Source organism: Taurulus bubalis (assembly GCF_910589615.1).
Source record: "Taurulus bubalis genome assembly, chromosome: 11".
Taxonomy (NCBI): Eukaryota; Metazoa; Chordata; class Actinopteri; order Perciformes; family Cottidae; genus Taurulus; species Taurulus bubalis.
The window spans coordinates 22,431,777-22,450,210 of record NC_136599.1 but is presented as its reverse complement, the minus strand read 5'-3'; the positions used below and the strand labels follow the sequence as shown (position 1 = coordinate 22,450,210).

At 45.4% G+C, this 18,434-nt stretch overlaps 1 protein-coding gene across 1 annotated transcript in view; it reads left to right on the top strand.

Annotated features, from left to right (window-relative positions):
- Window positions 1-18,434, top strand: part of LOC306743580 (plexin-A1-like) — a gene marked incomplete at both ends in the record, with an annotated part of 182,910 nt that overhangs the window by 91,228 nt on the left and 73,248 nt on the right. Inside the window, 2 exons of the mRNA XM_079226108.1 lie at window positions 756-855; window positions 8,261-8,375. Of these exons, the coding sequence (XP_079082234.1) occupies window positions 756-855; window positions 8,261-8,375 (215 nt within the window). The remainder of the gene's footprint in view (window positions 1-755; window positions 856-8,260; window positions 8,376-18,434) is intronic.

Below are 18,434 nucleotides of genomic sequence, written 5' to 3'. Positions count from 1 at the left end.
ATCAGCAATTTATGTATGGAACCTCGGAACGTGTGAAATTAGTAATCATAGGAATCACGTTTGTAAAATCTCAATGAGCCAAGAATTTGTCAAATTTTTAACAGCATTTATTAAAATAAATTGTATTGAATATCATTTTTTTATATCTTTTTTTGGACAAATGTCACAAAATAATATATTAATATGACTATTTACAATTATCAATCTATTCATGTAATATTGAACACGTTTGGGCTTTAAATATCTATCTCAGTAAAGTGGTCCGCTAACAGTTGTCAACATGGGGTAAGTTTAACTTTCTGTAAAAACGTAACAGACATTTCAGACGCGAAACAAACTTTTGTTTTGGAGAGAAGATGACTCTAATTCATTCTGGGCTTTCTCGGTTGAGCAGTTCTGTTTGATGCTGCACAAATATGAATTGTTTGCTCCATTCAGCCTGCTTGTTCAACTGTGTGAAAGCATGAGTCACTTTGCTCTTTAACAGCATTCATTTCTTTGTGATTCTCATAATAAGAAACTGCTGAGTCATAGAACTTACTGCACATAACCCATGAATGTAGATGGGCAGCTGAACCACTTCCTCCACTGATTCAGCTCCAGGCTTAACATTTCAGAATCAAGGCCTGGACATGTTCCTGGGTTCATGAACCCATACACTGTATATGATAATATCAATTGCATACTATAGAAATATTGGAAGGCTGTTGAAAAACAACAGCACTGGTAATATGGTGTCTTGTGACTCTACTTAGGTGACCAACGTGTGATAAAGTTGTATCTGAAGTCGAAGGAGACGGGGAAGAAGTTTGCCAGTGTGGACTTTGTCTTCTACAACTGCAGCGTCCACCAATCGTAAGTTTTTTCCTTTCAAGTAAAAAGAAAAAAAGAGTTTGTCGTTGAGTGTGAATGGAGTCAAATTAAAAGTGGATGAAAGGAGTGAGACAGTTTCTCTCTGCGTCGGTGCGACCCCCAGCCAAATGCAGACCCGTGGAAAGCATCGATCAATAGAAGGGTGACTGTGGTTCTTTCCCAAAAGCAATAATGCTAAAATATTGGCCGGAAAAAAACCTCCTATAATGGAGAACGGAGAGAACACCATGCAACCTTTGCTAGTTCATTATTCAATGTATTCAAGCTTTTTACAAATCAATTAGTTAATTAAATCTCAAGCAATAAAGGGACTACCGGTGAGTGAAATAATAAATCGATTCCTAACCATTCAAGACCCAGAAGGGCAGCCAAGCTTGGGAGGCTAAAACACGTCAGTCGTGTTTCTTGGAAATTAATTGTCCCTAATTTTAGTATAGGAATACTGATTGGCCTTTCAGCACTGGTTTGAGAACAGATTTAGTTTTTTTCTTTTTCTTTTCTAGGCATGGGTGGATTTGTTGTATAAGGAAGAAGAGCAGAGAGACTATCCTGATTTGGTGAAGAAATTAGTCGTTAATCATCGTCTATAGACTTTTTTTACTTGAGTTGATGCAATATTATTTGTAGTTGTTAGAGCTGAACAATTAATTGTTTTCCATCAAACCTGCAATTTGTAAGAATGCAATGTTCACAGCAGGACACCTTCAAGAGCCGTAGAGGTGATCAGTGGTATGGTCGTCGTCTGTTGGTAGCTTCAAGGACAACACACAGCTGTAGCTAATAGCTAATTAATGGTAATTAGGTGAAGGGAAATTGCTGTTGTCTGTATAATGTCATCTGCCGTTTGCGCGCTGGTGCTGTACAGGTAATACGAAGATGCTTTTTTTGGTGTTTCTTAAGAAACTTTACTGTTTTTTGCCGTTTAAAGAGTTGGAGGGTGAGCTGTTGTAATTAAACAACAAATTGCATCCAGAGTCCAAGGTATATTTATTTTTTAAATGCACAAAATTAAATAAAAACATAACCGACAAGCTAACCAGCTTCATATTTAGCTATAATTACTTCCATGGTAATATGTATTCGATATGCATCTAAAGCTAGGCTACATGTAACACACACACTTTTTATAGAACGCGTTGTAAATTCTTGTAAATTGAACAGTTGATTAAGTGATAATAGCTACCGATGTATTGACAAATATTTTGAAGAGAAAGGGCTAATATGCCCCAAAAGTCACTCATTTTGGCTAGGTGCTCAAAAATAAAACAAAGTACTTCAAAGTGTATCTTTTTTTATTATGTAGAAAACAAAATGTAGGCCTAGAGTTTAAATGGCAATGTAAAAAATCCTAAAATGATTCACTTCACTTTAAACGATTTTCAGTTGAACTTACACAAAGAGAGACGAGGGGGAGAGAAGAGCAGGAGGGAGATGGGCCTGATAATGACTGAAGAATGTGTTCTTAATTGACCTGCCTTGTTAAATAAAGGTTAAAGGAAAATAAATACAATGTCATTCCCTAAATGACTCTTGGCTGCTGCTCTGAAGTTACACACACACACTCTCTCTCTCTCTCTTGCTCCGGTCTCCCCCACCTGGCACAGGCTCTCATCTCTCATTTAGGTATCTGCACTCTGTGTCGATACACCTGGAATGAAAATGCATCCGTGGCATACTCAAAAGTGGATTTCTCTTTCTCTTGCCAAGCGTAGATTGATGACAGCTTTGCAACCCCCTCTAATGGTTACATCATTTTAAAGTATCCTAAAATGAGAATGCATTTTCTGTCTTTTCTTCTTTCTTTGGAGATGAGGTGAACATATCTTCTCTCCAAGAAAAGAATTGAAAGAGGGTGAATGTGAAGTCAAAATATAAGATATAGTAAGATAAAATATAAGGACGTAATGAAAACCAGAACAGAAAGACAGCCAAATAGTACTCTGTCTCCAAAGTGTGTATGTCCGTATGGTTTCCTGTGTGCATTCATTTTATGCATCTAATGAACCATGAACATTAAGAAAGCAGCTCAACAATGCATGACGAGGAACTACATTCTGTTAAGAACACTTCCTGGGTTTAAAACTCACGAAACAAATTCTTTCCATAACCTTCAGTTCCTGGATCGCCCGCTTTATGAGCGACTCGTAATAAGGAGTGTGAAGTGCACTTGTTCGCTTTCGTTCCCTTTCATGCCACCAACCGTCCCTCTAGACCCCCGGCCCCTCTTTTCCTCTGCTGCCTTCCCACCTTCCTCTTGTCTGCTTATTACTTTCTCCTCTCCCATCCCTCTCTTTAACCGTCTCTCCAGACCCAAACCCCGGCCCCTCTTAGCCCTTTCCATCCCACCACCACCACCACCATTCCTTTTCTTGCCCCTCTCTTGTTCATCAAGCCCATTTACTGCCTGCTCTCTGCTCCTGGCCCTGAATATATCTGCATAGTAATAGGCCGTTAATTAGCTCTAGCCGGGGTGTGGAGATCGTCATAATGGAGTGGGCTTGGAGAGAGAGAGCTCACCTGGGCTACTTCTCAGGGCCTCCAGGCCTTGTGCAGTGGCTTTGATTCATTTTGTGAATGTGTGTGTGTGTGTGTGTGTGTGTGTGTGTGTGTGTGTGTGTGTGTGTGTGTGTGTGCGTGTAGTTTTCTGTGTGTTCCCTGTGAGCTAGAGAGCATACAGGATGTGTCAAAGTAAATGCACCGTCGTGGATATTTATGCATATTTTTGTGGATGCACAAAGTGTTTTTCTCGTTTGTGTGCGGAAGCGTGTGCGGTGTGTGAGTGTGTGTGTGTGTGTGTGTGTGTGTGTGTGTGTGTTGATGCCCTGCTTCCCTGATTAACACACCCACCTAGCCCTCCTCTCTCTGCTGCATAAACAGGCGTGCTGCTGTTCAAGCCTTTGATGTGGCCCCCACAGGACTCTGCAGGACTGTAAGACTACAGTGCAGTTATTACCGCAGCAGCTGTAACGTAAACCCACATATTAAACTCCCCTCCCCCTCTCCTCCCCCCTTCACCAGGGGGGTTGCAGCGGTAGATAATGGGAGTTCTCCTCGTGGGCGGGTTAAAAGTGCAGCATGGCATCGGCACTGATAGACAAGCAGAGTAGCCCGTAGGCAAGCGCCGGTGGTGGTGGGGGGGGGGGGGCTATTGTGCAACTTCACGCAGCCCCCGCTCAACCTGCTCAAAGGCAGATGCAGCACCTGCATCAACCAGCCTCACGCGCTCTCATGCAAACAGGTGCACGCACAGTCAGAAGGAGCACGCAGGCGGCACAGCAAATACAGCTGCAAGCTAGTTACATACTGAGCGCTGTTACAATATTAGAACATTTGCATTTAAAAAAGAAAAATAAAACTGAGGTTTGGGATAGTTTAATTGAGCATGCGGGAGGAGGAATAATGCATCTTTTAAAGAGAGACAAATGGAAGCTGGAGGGAAGAGTGGTGAGGGAGGAGGAGGAGGCATGAAGAGAGGAAGAAAGATGTAAAGCAGCGATTGTGTCCATTGTGTCAGGAATAATGCGTCCCACGCAGCTAAAAGGTTAGCGCCGCAGCCTCGGGCCGCTGTGGACATTTCAATATGAAAGGGGGTCTGAAATCTATGCGGTGGCAAGAGGCACTTATGGCACCCAGCAAGGGCTCTCACTTTGCAGGCAGACCGTTCACTTTGGCCCACCTCTCAGAGACCCATAGTTACGTATATCTTTGGAAACAGTTGAAGGGTCAACTTTTCTATTGTTTTTTTGTTTTGTTTTCAGCCCGGCTTTGATTAAACTGTGGGTTGAGACTCACAGAGAAACAAGATGCAATCATAATGTATCATGGGTCTAGGTCCCCGGTTGAGAATGGAAACCTCTCATTTGGTTCCTGTTCTGGATAACTTAACGACGTACGCCTCATTTTATGGCCGCTCACTGCTGAGCTTTATTGGACAAAACACAAAGAGGCCTATTTATAGATCACACAGCACTGCCGGTCGTATAATTCCAAGTATAACTTTATTCATACAGCACCTTTAAAAAAAAAAAAAAAAACAGAGTTTGCAAAGTGCAAGCTCAGTAGATAACTACTAGATACTTCATTTGGATCAGCCCCACGTTGTCGTGCCTTGGCGAGCCTCAGATCCTCCCTCGTTAGGAACCAATTGCAGCTTCATCCGTGACTTCATCCACGCTGACCAGAACAGAGCGACGCGCCGTCACATCGCTCGCATATCCGCAGCTTTGTTCCATCGATCCGGCCGCGCCAGAAACAAAAAGCTTGGAGAAGATGAAAAAGGCGTTTGACCCGGCTCTGTTGCAAAGGCCTTGTTAAATAGCAGGGGTTGGGGGTGTTATTGACTACATTGCAGCAGTGCAGCCACTTACCCGAGCCAGCGGCCCAGGCATTGACAGCTCTACCGTGGGACAAGTCTCCACTGCCCAGGTGACCCAGAGGAACGCTACCATGTCAACACTGGCGGCAGCTTGCTTGCCTGTGTGTATATGTGTGTGTGTGTGTGTGTGTGTGTGTGTGTGTGTGTGTGTGTGTGTGTACAGTTGCGTCTCAGTCAATGAGTGTGTGTGCAGCATTATCCCCCCCCACACACACAAGGCTGTGAGTGTGTGGGCACACGCCGCTGCAACAAGAAATCGATGAACCCCGGGGTTAATAGTGAGGAGGAACTGGCTCACCAGCTCCACTAATAAACAGCAGACTGTTAGCATAACCTCGGTCCACCCGGCTCCCAGCGGAAATCCACTGCCATTGATTATAAACCTCACACTGCAGTTCAGTCCAGCCTCGCCAGCTCACCAGCTTATCGCCCGGCTCTACGAAGCCCCCAGTCGGCCTGCCCCTCCAACACAGCCACTTAGGAGTTAACCCTCTGAAATCTGAATAAACCCAGAGGACAGAGGGACGGAGACGCAACGCAGATTAGACTGAAATCCAATTTAAAGTCTTTCTGGAGTATTGTCCTTCAGTTTAGAGAACCACCCCCCCACCCACCCACACCCTCTGTGATGGCTCATTACTATAGTGCGTTTGCTCGAGACTTATCAGAGAACACTTGTCAGTGAAACAGTGAAAGGCAATTCATCTTTCGTTTGACTTTGCTGTGAAAACGTTTGCGGTTTCTTTCCATTTCCAACGTAACGGGACAGTATTTGTGAACTGGATGTAGACTGGATCACCGGTGTGTTGTGTCTGTCATTAGAGTTTACTGTGAACCCTAACGCAAACGTAGTGTTAAAAAGAGACTGCTTAAAGCTTAAAATCTGAGTCCGGTGTTTTAAAGGTCGAACCCCGACCTCCGCACTGCCTGACTTCATGTGGCTTATGTACAATTTACAGTGCATTACTTTTCATTGGTGTGCTGACGAACTGCGTATGAGAACAGCATGTACCCTCAAATCCACCATAAAACCATAACAAGCAAAACTAATTCAAAAAATAACACACAAACTGCAGAGTCCCAAATTTCCAGCGGGTTTGTCTCTGTAGGCAGACTCTTTTCTTTGTCATTTTAAAGCCCATAGTTGCTTAAAAATCTCAATGCATGGTTTTACCATGCATAACGATGGAGGAATAGTTCCACATTTTTGGAAACGTGTTTTTTTTGGCTGTCTTTACAAAAGTTAGATACCGCCCTTGCCTCAGCTTTAGTACGGGTTGAGCAAATGTGAGACAACTGGTGGCTTTAAAGGTGCTTTTAGGCGTACTTTCTCCAGCTGGCTGTTAGCTTAGCAATGAGAGCAGTGTCGATCGAGAAGATCTCCCGAAGTGACAAACACCACAAAGACCTTCAGTCGAATGCGGCAACGGAAGCTCAACATAAATGCGTAGAGCGATAACTGGACGATGGGTGAAGGGCCCCCTCAGGCTCCCGTTCCCCGAGCCGAGCCCCGGAGAGCCGAGTGTGTGGGTTGAGTTGTAGGAGCGCCTGCTTGAGCACAGATGGCGTCGGCATACAGAGGACTGACGTATCGTGTCATTAGAGCTCGCCGTTCTGAAGCCAGTCGAGTGAAATTTAGTTCAGGAGAGGTATACAGACTACAAAGAGAATGTGAGTTTATTTGTATTTAATTTTTTTAAGAGCCACTGAAAATCGACTTCTGGCAGCCTCTGTAATTATTGTTTATTTACCTTTGAACTTGTCATCGTTTTTCATCGCATGTCTCTGCGAGCAAAGACTTTGAACAAAAACGAATTAAGTCATGCATGTTGGGGCCAATTCAGAAAAGAATTGCTCAAATTAATTAATTTCATCAGGAAAACAAAGTGTTGCGAAATTGAATCACTGTTGACTTAACGTCCAATAATAATTGTAGAGCAAAATCCCAAACTAACCTTTTGTGGGTTTTTTTTGTACAAACTTGCATTCCTTCTTCTTTTTTTTTTTTTTTTTTTGCTGTTGGCCATGATAGCCTTGTTTTTGTGCGGTAATCCATGTTGCATATATATTCCTTTTGCTCAACTCTGAAGACGAAGAAGACGGGGGGGAAAACCCACAAGTGTTATATAAAAACAGGCTTATCTTGGTCTGCCAGCTTAGTTCCCTGTAAAGCCCTCCGAGCATGGAGAATAAGAAGAGAGGAGTGGATCGCCAAGGATTCCCTCCAGCTCTCTCTCAGCGTCCGACAGCCGGAAAAAAGTCGTAACGCACGGGAGCCGTGGCGACACTCGTCTTTCCAACGCGATTTCTGCAGATTTGGCCGTAACCGTTTGATGTTGCGGCATCGATGTGTTGATGCGTGTCCACGCCGTGTCTGTCAGTGTGTGATATGAGCCCCGCCGTGATGGAGGGCTTCAATCAGTGGGATTTTTCTTATTTTTTTATGCTAAACATAAGGAGCAATTTAGAAATTGTGAATTGAACAAAAGCCTTTAGCAGTACAATTCTCTAATTTGTGTCCAAATGTTGTTTTTTTCTTCCTCAAACAATGTCTTTGTGTCCTAAATGTTCACATGAAATGTTGTTTTCATTTGTTCTCAGGTGAAAGCATCCAACACGGTTGGCATTACAGAATAATAATGTCCAATACATTCCAATTGAGGAAATGTATTTTGTGTTTTATTCCCGACATCCTAACTGGCAAAACTGAATTATTTTCAATGTTTGTTTGTTTGTTTGCCTGATCTTTGAGGCCAATAAATTTCAATACGAAATATCAATATTTTGGACTTAAATTATATGAGGACATTTTTTTGTTTCAATTTGGTGACTCTGTTTCATCTCTAGCGGCAACACACTTTAGCCGCAACGGCTTACCGAACAAAGACAAAATGGAAACGGAAAGTGGAGCAATGGAAATAACATACAGGCTGAAAAAAAATGGTGACTATCTCTTCCACAAAAATAATGAACCCGCTCGTTTCTTTTCTCTCCTGCTCTCACTCGCTCCAGGTGCCTGTCCTGCGTCAACGGGAACTTCCCCTGCCACTGGTGCAAGTACCGCCACATGTGCACGCAGGACGCCAGCGACTGCTCCTTCCAGGAGGGACGGGTCAACAGCTCGGAGGTGAGCGTGCACGCAGACGTACGCGAGCACGAGCAGTCGGTTAAACATGCACACACACACACACACACGCTCCACACCCAGAGATCAGGCTGCGCAGACACAAGCACAGAACAGTGGCGTAGTAATTCCAAGGGTGCAGCTGGGATATGTGCGCCATCTGAGTGTGTGTGTGTGTGTGCGTGTGTGTGTGTGTGTGTGTGTGTGTGTGTGTGAATGAGTGCTGCTGTGAGTGGCCCAGCAGCAGCTGTTGTACTCCAAGCAGCGCTGGATTTATTCACTTATAAACAGGTCGGGGTGAATGAGTATGGAAAAGGCAGCGCACGACACCGTCTCAAATGTTTCATCTGCACAAAAAAGAAGAAAACAAACCCACCTCATCTATCCAGGAGCCGAGTCGCTGCCACAAGAATTATCAACCTCTCTCTGGCAAATGCATAAATTCCCGCTGCTAAAAAAGTTTTATTCTAGTATTCTGTCGTCCCTCTGTTCTCACATGTGCTGTCTGACGACAGCTCTTCTTTCATCCTCTCAGGGTAACATTGTATGTGTTGTATGGACACAAAGCTCAAGCTGTCACAAGTTCTCCATTTCTCTCTCATTCTGGGCGGATGGGCATAAAGAAGGTGTGCATAACACATGCATGTTCATGTGTATCTACACTTGTGTGTGTTTGTGTAATTTAGGATGTCCTTGTGGTTGTAAGGCTATTTGTATGGCTAAATTAACATATAAAAAGAAAAAAAATATTATGCAACACCATTGCCTTTCCTTAAAAGGTCCATTCACCGCCTTTTATGTGGATGTCTAATCAGTGTTGGTAAATGAAGTCCACAGACCCAATGGATTCCTCAGATCGTGCAATATTAACAGAGACAGCTGAGTCCCGTTGGATGTAAAGCCTACATGTTCCAGGATGCACTGCACCCCGTCGGCCATGTCTTAAAGCAGCCGCGGGCTTGTGTGTGTGTGTGTGTGTGTGTGTGTGTGTGTGTGTGTGTGAGGTTGACATCCATCCTCACCTGTTTTAGTTATTTCCAATTTTGCCTTCTTTTCTGGTGTACTCAATCTTTTTTTGGTGCAGGCATCACCATGGTTACCAAGACATTATAAATGTCAGGGGGGGATTTTGACACACACACACACACACACACACACACACACACCAGTGCCATCACCACATCCTTAGACGGACTCTTGTTGTTAACGCTGCAGCGAGTGGAGAGGCAGCGACGGGCTCTCGTGACAGATGCGCCCGTGTCATGGCGTGGTTATGACATCGTATGAAGCAATGCATATGCGCACTTGAGCCAACAGCGGCAGGTTTGTCATCACACATTTATCTCCTCATAGCCTCGGTTTTGTTCCAATTTGCCAGTTCGTAGCCCCTGCCGAAAGCAATATTGCCCATCTCCGCTGCCTGAAAAAGTTCCCCCCTGTGTCATTAGCAGTAGGTTGCCAGAGTGATTGAATTCACACTAGACTGGTTATCTTCCCAGAGGCATTTGTCATATTTCTTCACTTCATATCTGATACAAACTCATAGCAATGTGCCTCATCACAAAAATCTTTCTTTTTTTTCTTCATCCTGTGCATAAACTGAAAAACCCGCTAATGTATAGTTTATTTTGTCCCTCCCCCCACCTCTTAAAGTGATTTTAATCCGTCGATGTCACTTCCTGGATATGTAAATATGTATATAAATCAGCTGTGTTGTGACAGCGGATAAACAGAGAGGCACATTAGGAGCGACCAGGCAGAAAATTGCCCGACTCTGGGAAACACTTGAGAAGGCCATGATCGGAAAAGTGTACAAACGCAAACAAAAGGGAGAAACAAACACCGAGAGAAACAAATTTGCTCCGCTCCGACGACTCCCAGCATTGGCGTGCAGGCAGGGCAGACTTTGCGGCCGTTGCGCGGCCCGCAGTGGTCGGTTCCGGTAACGTCCATCCAGATTCAGGACAAAAAGAAAAAAGCAAACAAAAGTAGTAACAGAAAGAAAAAAGAAAAGGAGTTTGTTTGCATTCATTTACGAGCCTTCCTGCTCAATCATTCGCTGATTTCAGCTCGCTCGCTAATTAAGTTTTTCGTTCATCGTGCACGGTGAGCGCTTTTCACTCAGCATATTCCATGTCCCACAAAAATGAATTAATGCCGTAGATGACTGACAGCAGAGACCCAAAATGGCTGCCAAGTAACAACCCCAGATGGAGGCCTTTGACCGGAAGTGACTCAACCTTTTTTAACCCACCCCACGTGTCTGATTCGTGCCAGCGTGGAATCGTGCCTGGCCGATTCCTGAGTGACGAATTTCCACTGTGTCCTCAGTGTCCATTTTAGTAGATCGGCAGTTGTTTGGATTCTGTTTGCTCGTGTTCTGGGGGAAAGTGTCGCTTCCAGCAGTGTGTTTGTTCAGGTCTGATGACGTATTCGTCAAGACTTGAGTGAAGTTACCCGAGCCCGTCGGAGGAAGTGCACATTACGAGCCAGCGCTTGTGTCTGCCCCTCCGAAACAGTTTATTTAACTATCGAGGCACTGACCTTTTCAACATGTGAAGCTGCGACCCATCAACCATCTGACTCACTGCGATCTTCTTTCTGTCTTTTTTTTCTCTGCTCCCTACCTTCATTTCCTCATCTCCTTTCCTCCTCTTCTCAGTCCTCCTCCCTTTCCTTCCCACCTTTTCCCCCATTCATTCTTTCTTTCGTGTTTCTCCCCTCCCTCCTCGTATCCGCTACCCCCCATCCTCCCAGAAGCCTGACCTCCTTGCACTCATGCAGTACAGTAGGTCCATGATGCATTGCTGCTGCATTCTGGGGTGTTGAACCGGCGGCTTTGCAGCCGAGCCTCATTGATAATCATTAGCAGGCTGCGTTGGGCTCCCGATGAACAGAAGGTGACTATAGATACGGGGATCGGTGTTGGCCTTTCGAGTCGCTCATTAGCGGATGGATCGCCACGATGAGTGAGTTGCTTCGACAGCCATACCGTTCTGTCAAGTCACCGTGCTGCGGCGGGAATGCTACGCTGGCGCGTGTTTCTAAACATATTATTGGCCCTGCCGTTTCAGGTGTGGAAATAGACTACTTCTTCTTCCGTCTTCCGTCTTCTTCTTCTTCTTCTTCTTCTCCAAAAAGGGTAGTGTCCATTGTCCCAAAAGTCAATATTCGGCTCCGCCCCCTCAGGCGAACAAGAGAACTACAACTCCTTAAGGCGGTAGTCAATATGTCATGCAGCATGCAGTATTTGTCTAACATTCATTCACACATCAATCATTCTACAGTAATAAAAGTGACCTTCATATGCATACAATTACAAATCCCTCATAATAATATCCCTTATTAATTATCATATTTCATGCATTGTAATGTACACACAAACAACTCATTTTACATAGATGTGTAAGTCCAAATGTGACAAACTAAGCTTAAAAAACACTACAAAGTCAATTAGCCAGAGCCTTGACAACCCTCTCTCTTTCTTTTAGTCTCTCAGCTAAGGGTGTCACAGTTACATCTGTCTTCCCGTTGCCGCTGGAGCACAGGCTGCCACACGGCTCCGAGTTGCCCAGCTCCGAGGCTCCGGGGGGCCGGATTGCTGGCACAGAGCAAGCTTCCCTTCTCCCTCTGGGTCTCTCTGGCTGGGGGAGGGGGAGCTGCCTGCCACTGATCGACACAACTGTGTGTGTGTGTGTGTGTGTTAATTATTCAAAGTGTATTAAAGCTTAAAGATGCATCTCCAGATGCCTCTCTGATCGCTGGCGTGTTTAATGGAGAGAGACAGATGAGATGAGAAGGGAGAGGTGGAGCATCCTCAGTGAAACAGGGGAGGAGTGTGGCAGTGGCCTAGTTGTTAAGAGGAGAAGTGAGCTTGCTAATACAGCCAGGGGTCTCATTTATGAAACTACAGCATGTGCACACTGCACATAAAAAAAAGAAAGATGGATTGCCGTCTGTGATTAATACTACACTTTTTATTACGCAGGTTTCTCTTTGACACAGTTACATTTTTTTGTATAGCCAGGCTGTAATTTTGCACACTGGCCTCATATCTGACCCTTTCAGTTCCTCAGTTAACATACATGGTTAATTTAAAGGCAAAATGTGTTAAATACACTGATGCTGCTTCTAATGCCTCTGAAAGTTGCTAGTTGTTAGAATAACCCGAACGCTTAGGTTCAATAAACAGAGTGTACACAATGAGATCCATGAGCTTGATGCGATGTCAACTCTGCGGAGCGAGGCCAGAGGTCACCATACAGTGCCTCTAATTAAGCTTGTGTCAGGGAGCTCATTTTTAATTGTCTCATTATTCCAGAAAGACAGACGATCAGATTGCGCAATTAGATGACTAATAAATTGACCAATTTGTCAACTTGCTTTGTGAAGTTAGGATTGATTGAAAATGTATTTTTAAAGGTTTTCTTACTTCAATGAGACTTGGGAGGGGAAATATATATATATATTAGAGTAGAGATGTTAGAAGATGTGCGTTATGGAGGAGTGAGGACGACTGAAGAAGGAAAAGGGGAGGAAGAGGCAGGCCGAGAAGGATAAGAGAAAGACATCAGAAGGAGAAGAGATAGAGAGCGCGAGCGAGTGGATGAAAGGAGGAGTGGGAGGAGGACGCGGGAGACACTCAACCATTCGGGAGATGAAAGGATACTGGAGGGTCGTGACACTACTCGTGCCTCGTGTCTCCTCCGCCATTTCCACGTCATTTGGTTCACGCTATCTACTTTGCCCGTCTTCGCTGGAAGCTCGGCAGCTGTTTTGAATCGCGTGGTGTGTTTGCAGAACTTACTTTTGTCTGCGGTGCATGAAGAGGAAACATTCGGACGTCACCGATTATGAAGTCAAGGGCCCGTTTCATTCACAAATCCTTGTTCGTTGCCTTGTTCCTGGTCCACATGGTAGATTTTTGGAGTATCAAGCGAGAACACGCTACGACGACTCGCATCCTCAGTCCTAATGGCGTGTTGTTTCTCGCCTGACCCCACTTTCCCTCGCGCTAAAGGTTGAATAGACTTCACTACACCGTTCCCCCCTGTCCCTTTCCCTCCACACGAGTAATCATATGTGGGAAATTAGTTTCGAAAGACTTCTGATGGTGCTCTCTGTCTCAGTGGATACATTAAATGGCCATCAGACTGTTGAATGGTGCACTGAGGCAGAGGGACGGGGGAATTAACTTGCGTATCGCTGCTCTTCACTCCATTGTTCCATGTTAACAGGCTAGATTTACCATAATATGTGAAACAGAGGACGAGCTCTGATTATTTTAAGCCTTAATGCATTCATTAAAGACCGAAAGTGTCGGAAAAAGGTTGGTGGGGTTGGCCGCGATGCCTCAACTCCTCTTTTGAAAGGGGCACTCCACCAACATTAGTCCACAGGATATTACACGCGGTCACATGCAGCTGCCTCCTGCTCAGCCTGGTCTTTCTTAGAGTCTATCGATACTAATTTGCTGAAATACCCCTTTTATATTAATTCTGGTATAGTCCTGCTGGTACCAGTTGCTTCTTCCTGTCTAGAAGCACATGAATGCCGTTCTGTCTTAGAAACTGAAGGTTCAAAAGGTTCCATGACGTGAAGGCCGTTGAAACATTGGAGCGTTGGTATGCATGATTCTGTTTCATTCTAACCATGCTTATATAAGGCTGGGTCTTGTTTGGATCCTGGCTTCAAAATGATCATACTTGACTTCCGACAATTTTTTTCCAGCGACTTAGATAAAAAAAAGAACAAAATGGTAAAGAAATGGCAACGCTGTGACCCTAAATCTGGAAATGTCTGATTACAGAACGTGTAAAGACCCGACAACTCATTTGGGGTTTGAGAACATGACGCCACGGACAGATCTAGATCCAGATCTCAATCTAAATTCAAAACATATTCGGGTTCGATACCTGGCCCCGTGGTTCAATTGGTTTCACCTGCGACAGATCAAACGCTTTGAACACAGTCGTGGTTTTGGAGAGGTAATCCCGCCGAAGGGGCACTCCAATTCAGCCAGTTCAAAGCATAATAATTGTGACTGCATCAGTAGGGCAACATTTGATCTGATCGGTCCGAGGAGAGAGGCTGTTGTGTGCTCCTTTGAAGGAGATTCACGATTCAAATTGACCGACTTGTCCAGTCATTTTTTTTGAGTGCATGAGGCACACAGTGCAGGTAAAGAAAGGCAGCACGACCATTGCTCTGCCCTCGACGTAAGCCTGTTTTGCAGCCTGAGTCTTTGTTCAAGTGCAGAGTGCAAGGTGCCAGCAAGCTTTTTCATAGATTTCCCCATGCATGTCGCCACAGTTCCTTTTTCTTCTCACTTTGGCTTTGTGGTTCGTAAAGTCGAGCGGCGGCGTGAATTCCTTTGAGTTCCCGGCAGTGTCGCTCCCCTTGAGACCCGAAGGGAAGGAAGGATAAGTCGCTTTGATTAAAAATGATGAGCGTAAAAACAATCGAGTTTCGCTCAAGTTTTCAAAAGTAGGTACATTTGCTCCGTGACTTCCAATCGAGCTTTAATGAAGTCAAGGCGCTGTTTATGCTCATGCATTTATTTTGTGTCAGAAATCTCAAGTTCGTAACAGCGTGAACTGTGTTTTATCTGTACCGCATCTTCCGCCTCGCTCCGTATCCCCTATAGTAACCGGCTGGGAAGAGTGGGTGGACAAAGGCTTCTAACGCAGTTCAAAGTGTCTTTTATTGAACAGAGGAGCTCCGAGTCTATTGCGATGGAGGGGGGTTGCCTGCCCTCCTTCCACCTGAGACTACGACGAAGGAACTCGGGTCATTTGTGCAAAATAGATGAAACGTTTTCCCGTTGAAATGGAGCACGGGGAGGGATGAGTCACGAATCCAGAATAAAACATGAAACGGGTCTCGCAGAGAGAGAAGCGATCGCTTTCAAAAAAGTTTTTTTCTGGCCCCAGTGAATTCGCATTGCGAGATAAATTGCCACGGCTTTTGTTGTGAAGTCGGCCGCGTCGTGCGTTGCTTAAACTTTTCTGACCAAGGACCTTCGGGACCAATAGGCTCATTATTTTGTCCCAAGACTGATGGAGGAAACAAGCATGGAGGCAGATGACGCGGAAGCCGGTGCATTTTATCGTGGGCTTTTTCTACCGACCTTGAAAGGTTGGCTGATTCTGAGGTGGGTCACAGAAAATCTCTCATTATTCCCTGGGTCACGGTCTAAACTGGGTTGCGAGCCTGTTTTTGGGTTCCCACATGACAAGGAGCACTGTGTCATTTTTTTTTTTTTTCCATTCGCAAGATGAAACAAAATTCATCAAGTTTTGATCCTGCGGGCTTAAAAAAAAGAGGAAGAAAGAAAGAAAGAAAAAGAGAACACAGGGATGAGCTTCTCGTTATCTGCACTGTATCTTCTGTGTCACCCTCAGAAATACACACACACTCACAAACGGATGTGTGTATTTTTAAAGGCTCCCATCGATCCACCGGCCGATGCTTATCGGCGACATCCTCCTCTTTGACCACCCAGACCAGATAGCATCCAGATAGACACACAATCACACTCGGTCATCAGAGATACCGCACACAGGGCAATGCTATTCTAATGGAGACATGAGGGATGGAGAGCTCCGTAGAGGCAAAGGAGTGGAGGTCTTTTCCCATGAGGCACGGTATCCTTTCTGTTGCTTGATCACTTACTTAGGACCATCGCGCTGTTTTCGCCACTGGATTTGTGAGAGAAAGTTAGAGAGACCCGCTGATACTGACACAGACAGACACAGTTAACGACTGGTGGTGAACAAAGTGAAGTATTAGCAGCTAAAGAGACAGATGTGTCCCTCAGGAGTCGGCACGGAACCACAAAAACTCGACAGATCGCCATCAATTTAACAGGTGATGGTATGTCATCCTTCACAACTCTTTTTCATTGCCCCCACGCGCCCGGCGAGATGAGCTATCGCCGGGTTCAGGGACGACACGGACCTTGAAAGTCAACCCCCGGCTTTAACGGAGCCGCTCGGTGGCGTGCCACTTCTGCTGGCGCATTAACACCAACTTTCGAAATGTCATGTTCCGGCTGCTAAACTTGCGTTCATGTATTTCTCGTTTTCACACGTGTCTTTTTCTGAGAAAACTAACTTTCCGAAGCGTTTAATTGATAAATGATGTCTGGCAAAGACCTGACCCCCGATTTTGAATCAATATCTGGACAAGAGAACCGTGTATTCAAATTAGCCTCCGTCATCGGGCCTCATGCTCATGTTCCTACTAAACCAGTCTGCGAGCCATACACGATCCACACGTCAGACATTATCGCTCTGCAGCAGCGAGGCCCACAAGAGTATCGCAGCATAGCCCGGCTCGCCGTGCTGATGGTTATCCGTTTTGCGTCCGGCCTTCGTTTGACCTCTCCTCTTCACAGCTTTTTTTTTTTTTCATAAAAAGAGAGCTGCAGCATTCACTGCATATAGGGCAGCCACAAGGGAGAGGTTGTCTCATTGTACAGCATGCGTTTCAGTAGCGTTCATGATGCATCGGCTGATAAAGCTCCCTCCACTGTGACCCGCCTTGGTTGTTTTTTCTTCTTCTTCTACGGGGTTATACGAGACAGACGTGGAGAGATAAAGAAAAGAGTCGTTAATGCGGAGGGAGAGCAATACTCTGAGATGGAAAGATGGGGAATGTTTGAGGGGATCTGTATAGATACAGCCTTATGGACCTGTCTGTGTGTTGATTGATGGCGGGATCTACTGGGATTACGAGCATGCCCATTATTGTGGTATTCTCTGCTGTGTGTGTGTGTGTGTGTGTGTGTGTGTGTGTGTGTGTGTGTGTGTGTGTGTGTGTGTGTTACTCTCTGTTAGATGTATTCTCTAAGGGCATAACTATATTAGCGTCTACAACCGAGACATTGCTCAACAGATGACTCTTCCTCTGTCTCTCCTGGGAGATGTGGTCATCATATCAGGTCCTGTTCTTTCTTCCCCTGCGTGTGTGTGTGTGTGTGCGTGTGTGTGTGTAACAGCGTTGGTCGATGAGGTCCCCCCCCCCCCCCCCCCCGTTCTGAAATGGTTCATTGGACTGTAACGCTAATCCGTGGGGACCCTCTGCTCTGCGGTGACGCTCGCACACATAGACAAACACACACGGACTCCCTCATCCATCATACTCGGGAGTCTGTCAGCGCCTCAGTGAGGCGGCCTCATGGGTGACGGCCGGCAGCCAATCGGGGCCCTCCCCTCATCTCTGACATCACCCTAGTTGTGATGTCTCCATCCTGATAGAAAGTGATTAAAAGTGAGGGAGAGGAGAGTAAAGGGGTAATACAATGATATGATGCCAGAGCTACTTTTAAATTAAGCAGTTTTGGTTTCTTTCCAATCTTTAACATACATTAACAGTGTTGCCAAAGCAACAATACACTCCCAGCTCCACATGTCATCTCACGAGCCCACCGCGTTTTCAATGTCGTCATCGTGTTTCAGCGCGAAGAAATGTGAGGGGGGAAAAAGAATGGGGGGGCTGTGGGAGGAGAGGACAAGTGAATAGGAAAGCGCGATAGAGCGTCGCAGCCGGCGGGCAGTTGGCGGACGCGGGCATCGTCCCAGCTCAATAAAGTGCAGAGCAGGTTGGAAGGGGCAGCAGCGGGTGGGAGGGAGGATCTGATGAAGGAGGCGGATGTGTCGAGAGAGAGCTGAAGAACGGATAAGGTCTCGGCGGTTGAGTCTTAGGAAATGAACATGACCTCAGATGCGACCGCTCCATCTAAAACCTTGTGCTTTTTCATTATATGGCAGTTTATAGTTTGATATCACCCTAAAGGTAACAAGATCCAACATCCGTTAATGTAAATCTCCGTATCCCCAACCCTGCCCTTCCGTGAAGTAATGAGAAAAAAAAGAAAACGACACGTTGCACTTTAGACCGAACTGCTATTAGTTACTCACTTTGCTGATTTGAAGCATCGCTGTTCAAATGTCTGTGTTAGAAATCATTCCCTGTTTACCGTATAGGTCACGCCATCGGCCTTTATTTCCCAGCAGGCCGTTTCTAAGGGAGCCAGTGAATGCTGTTAACAAATGGCTC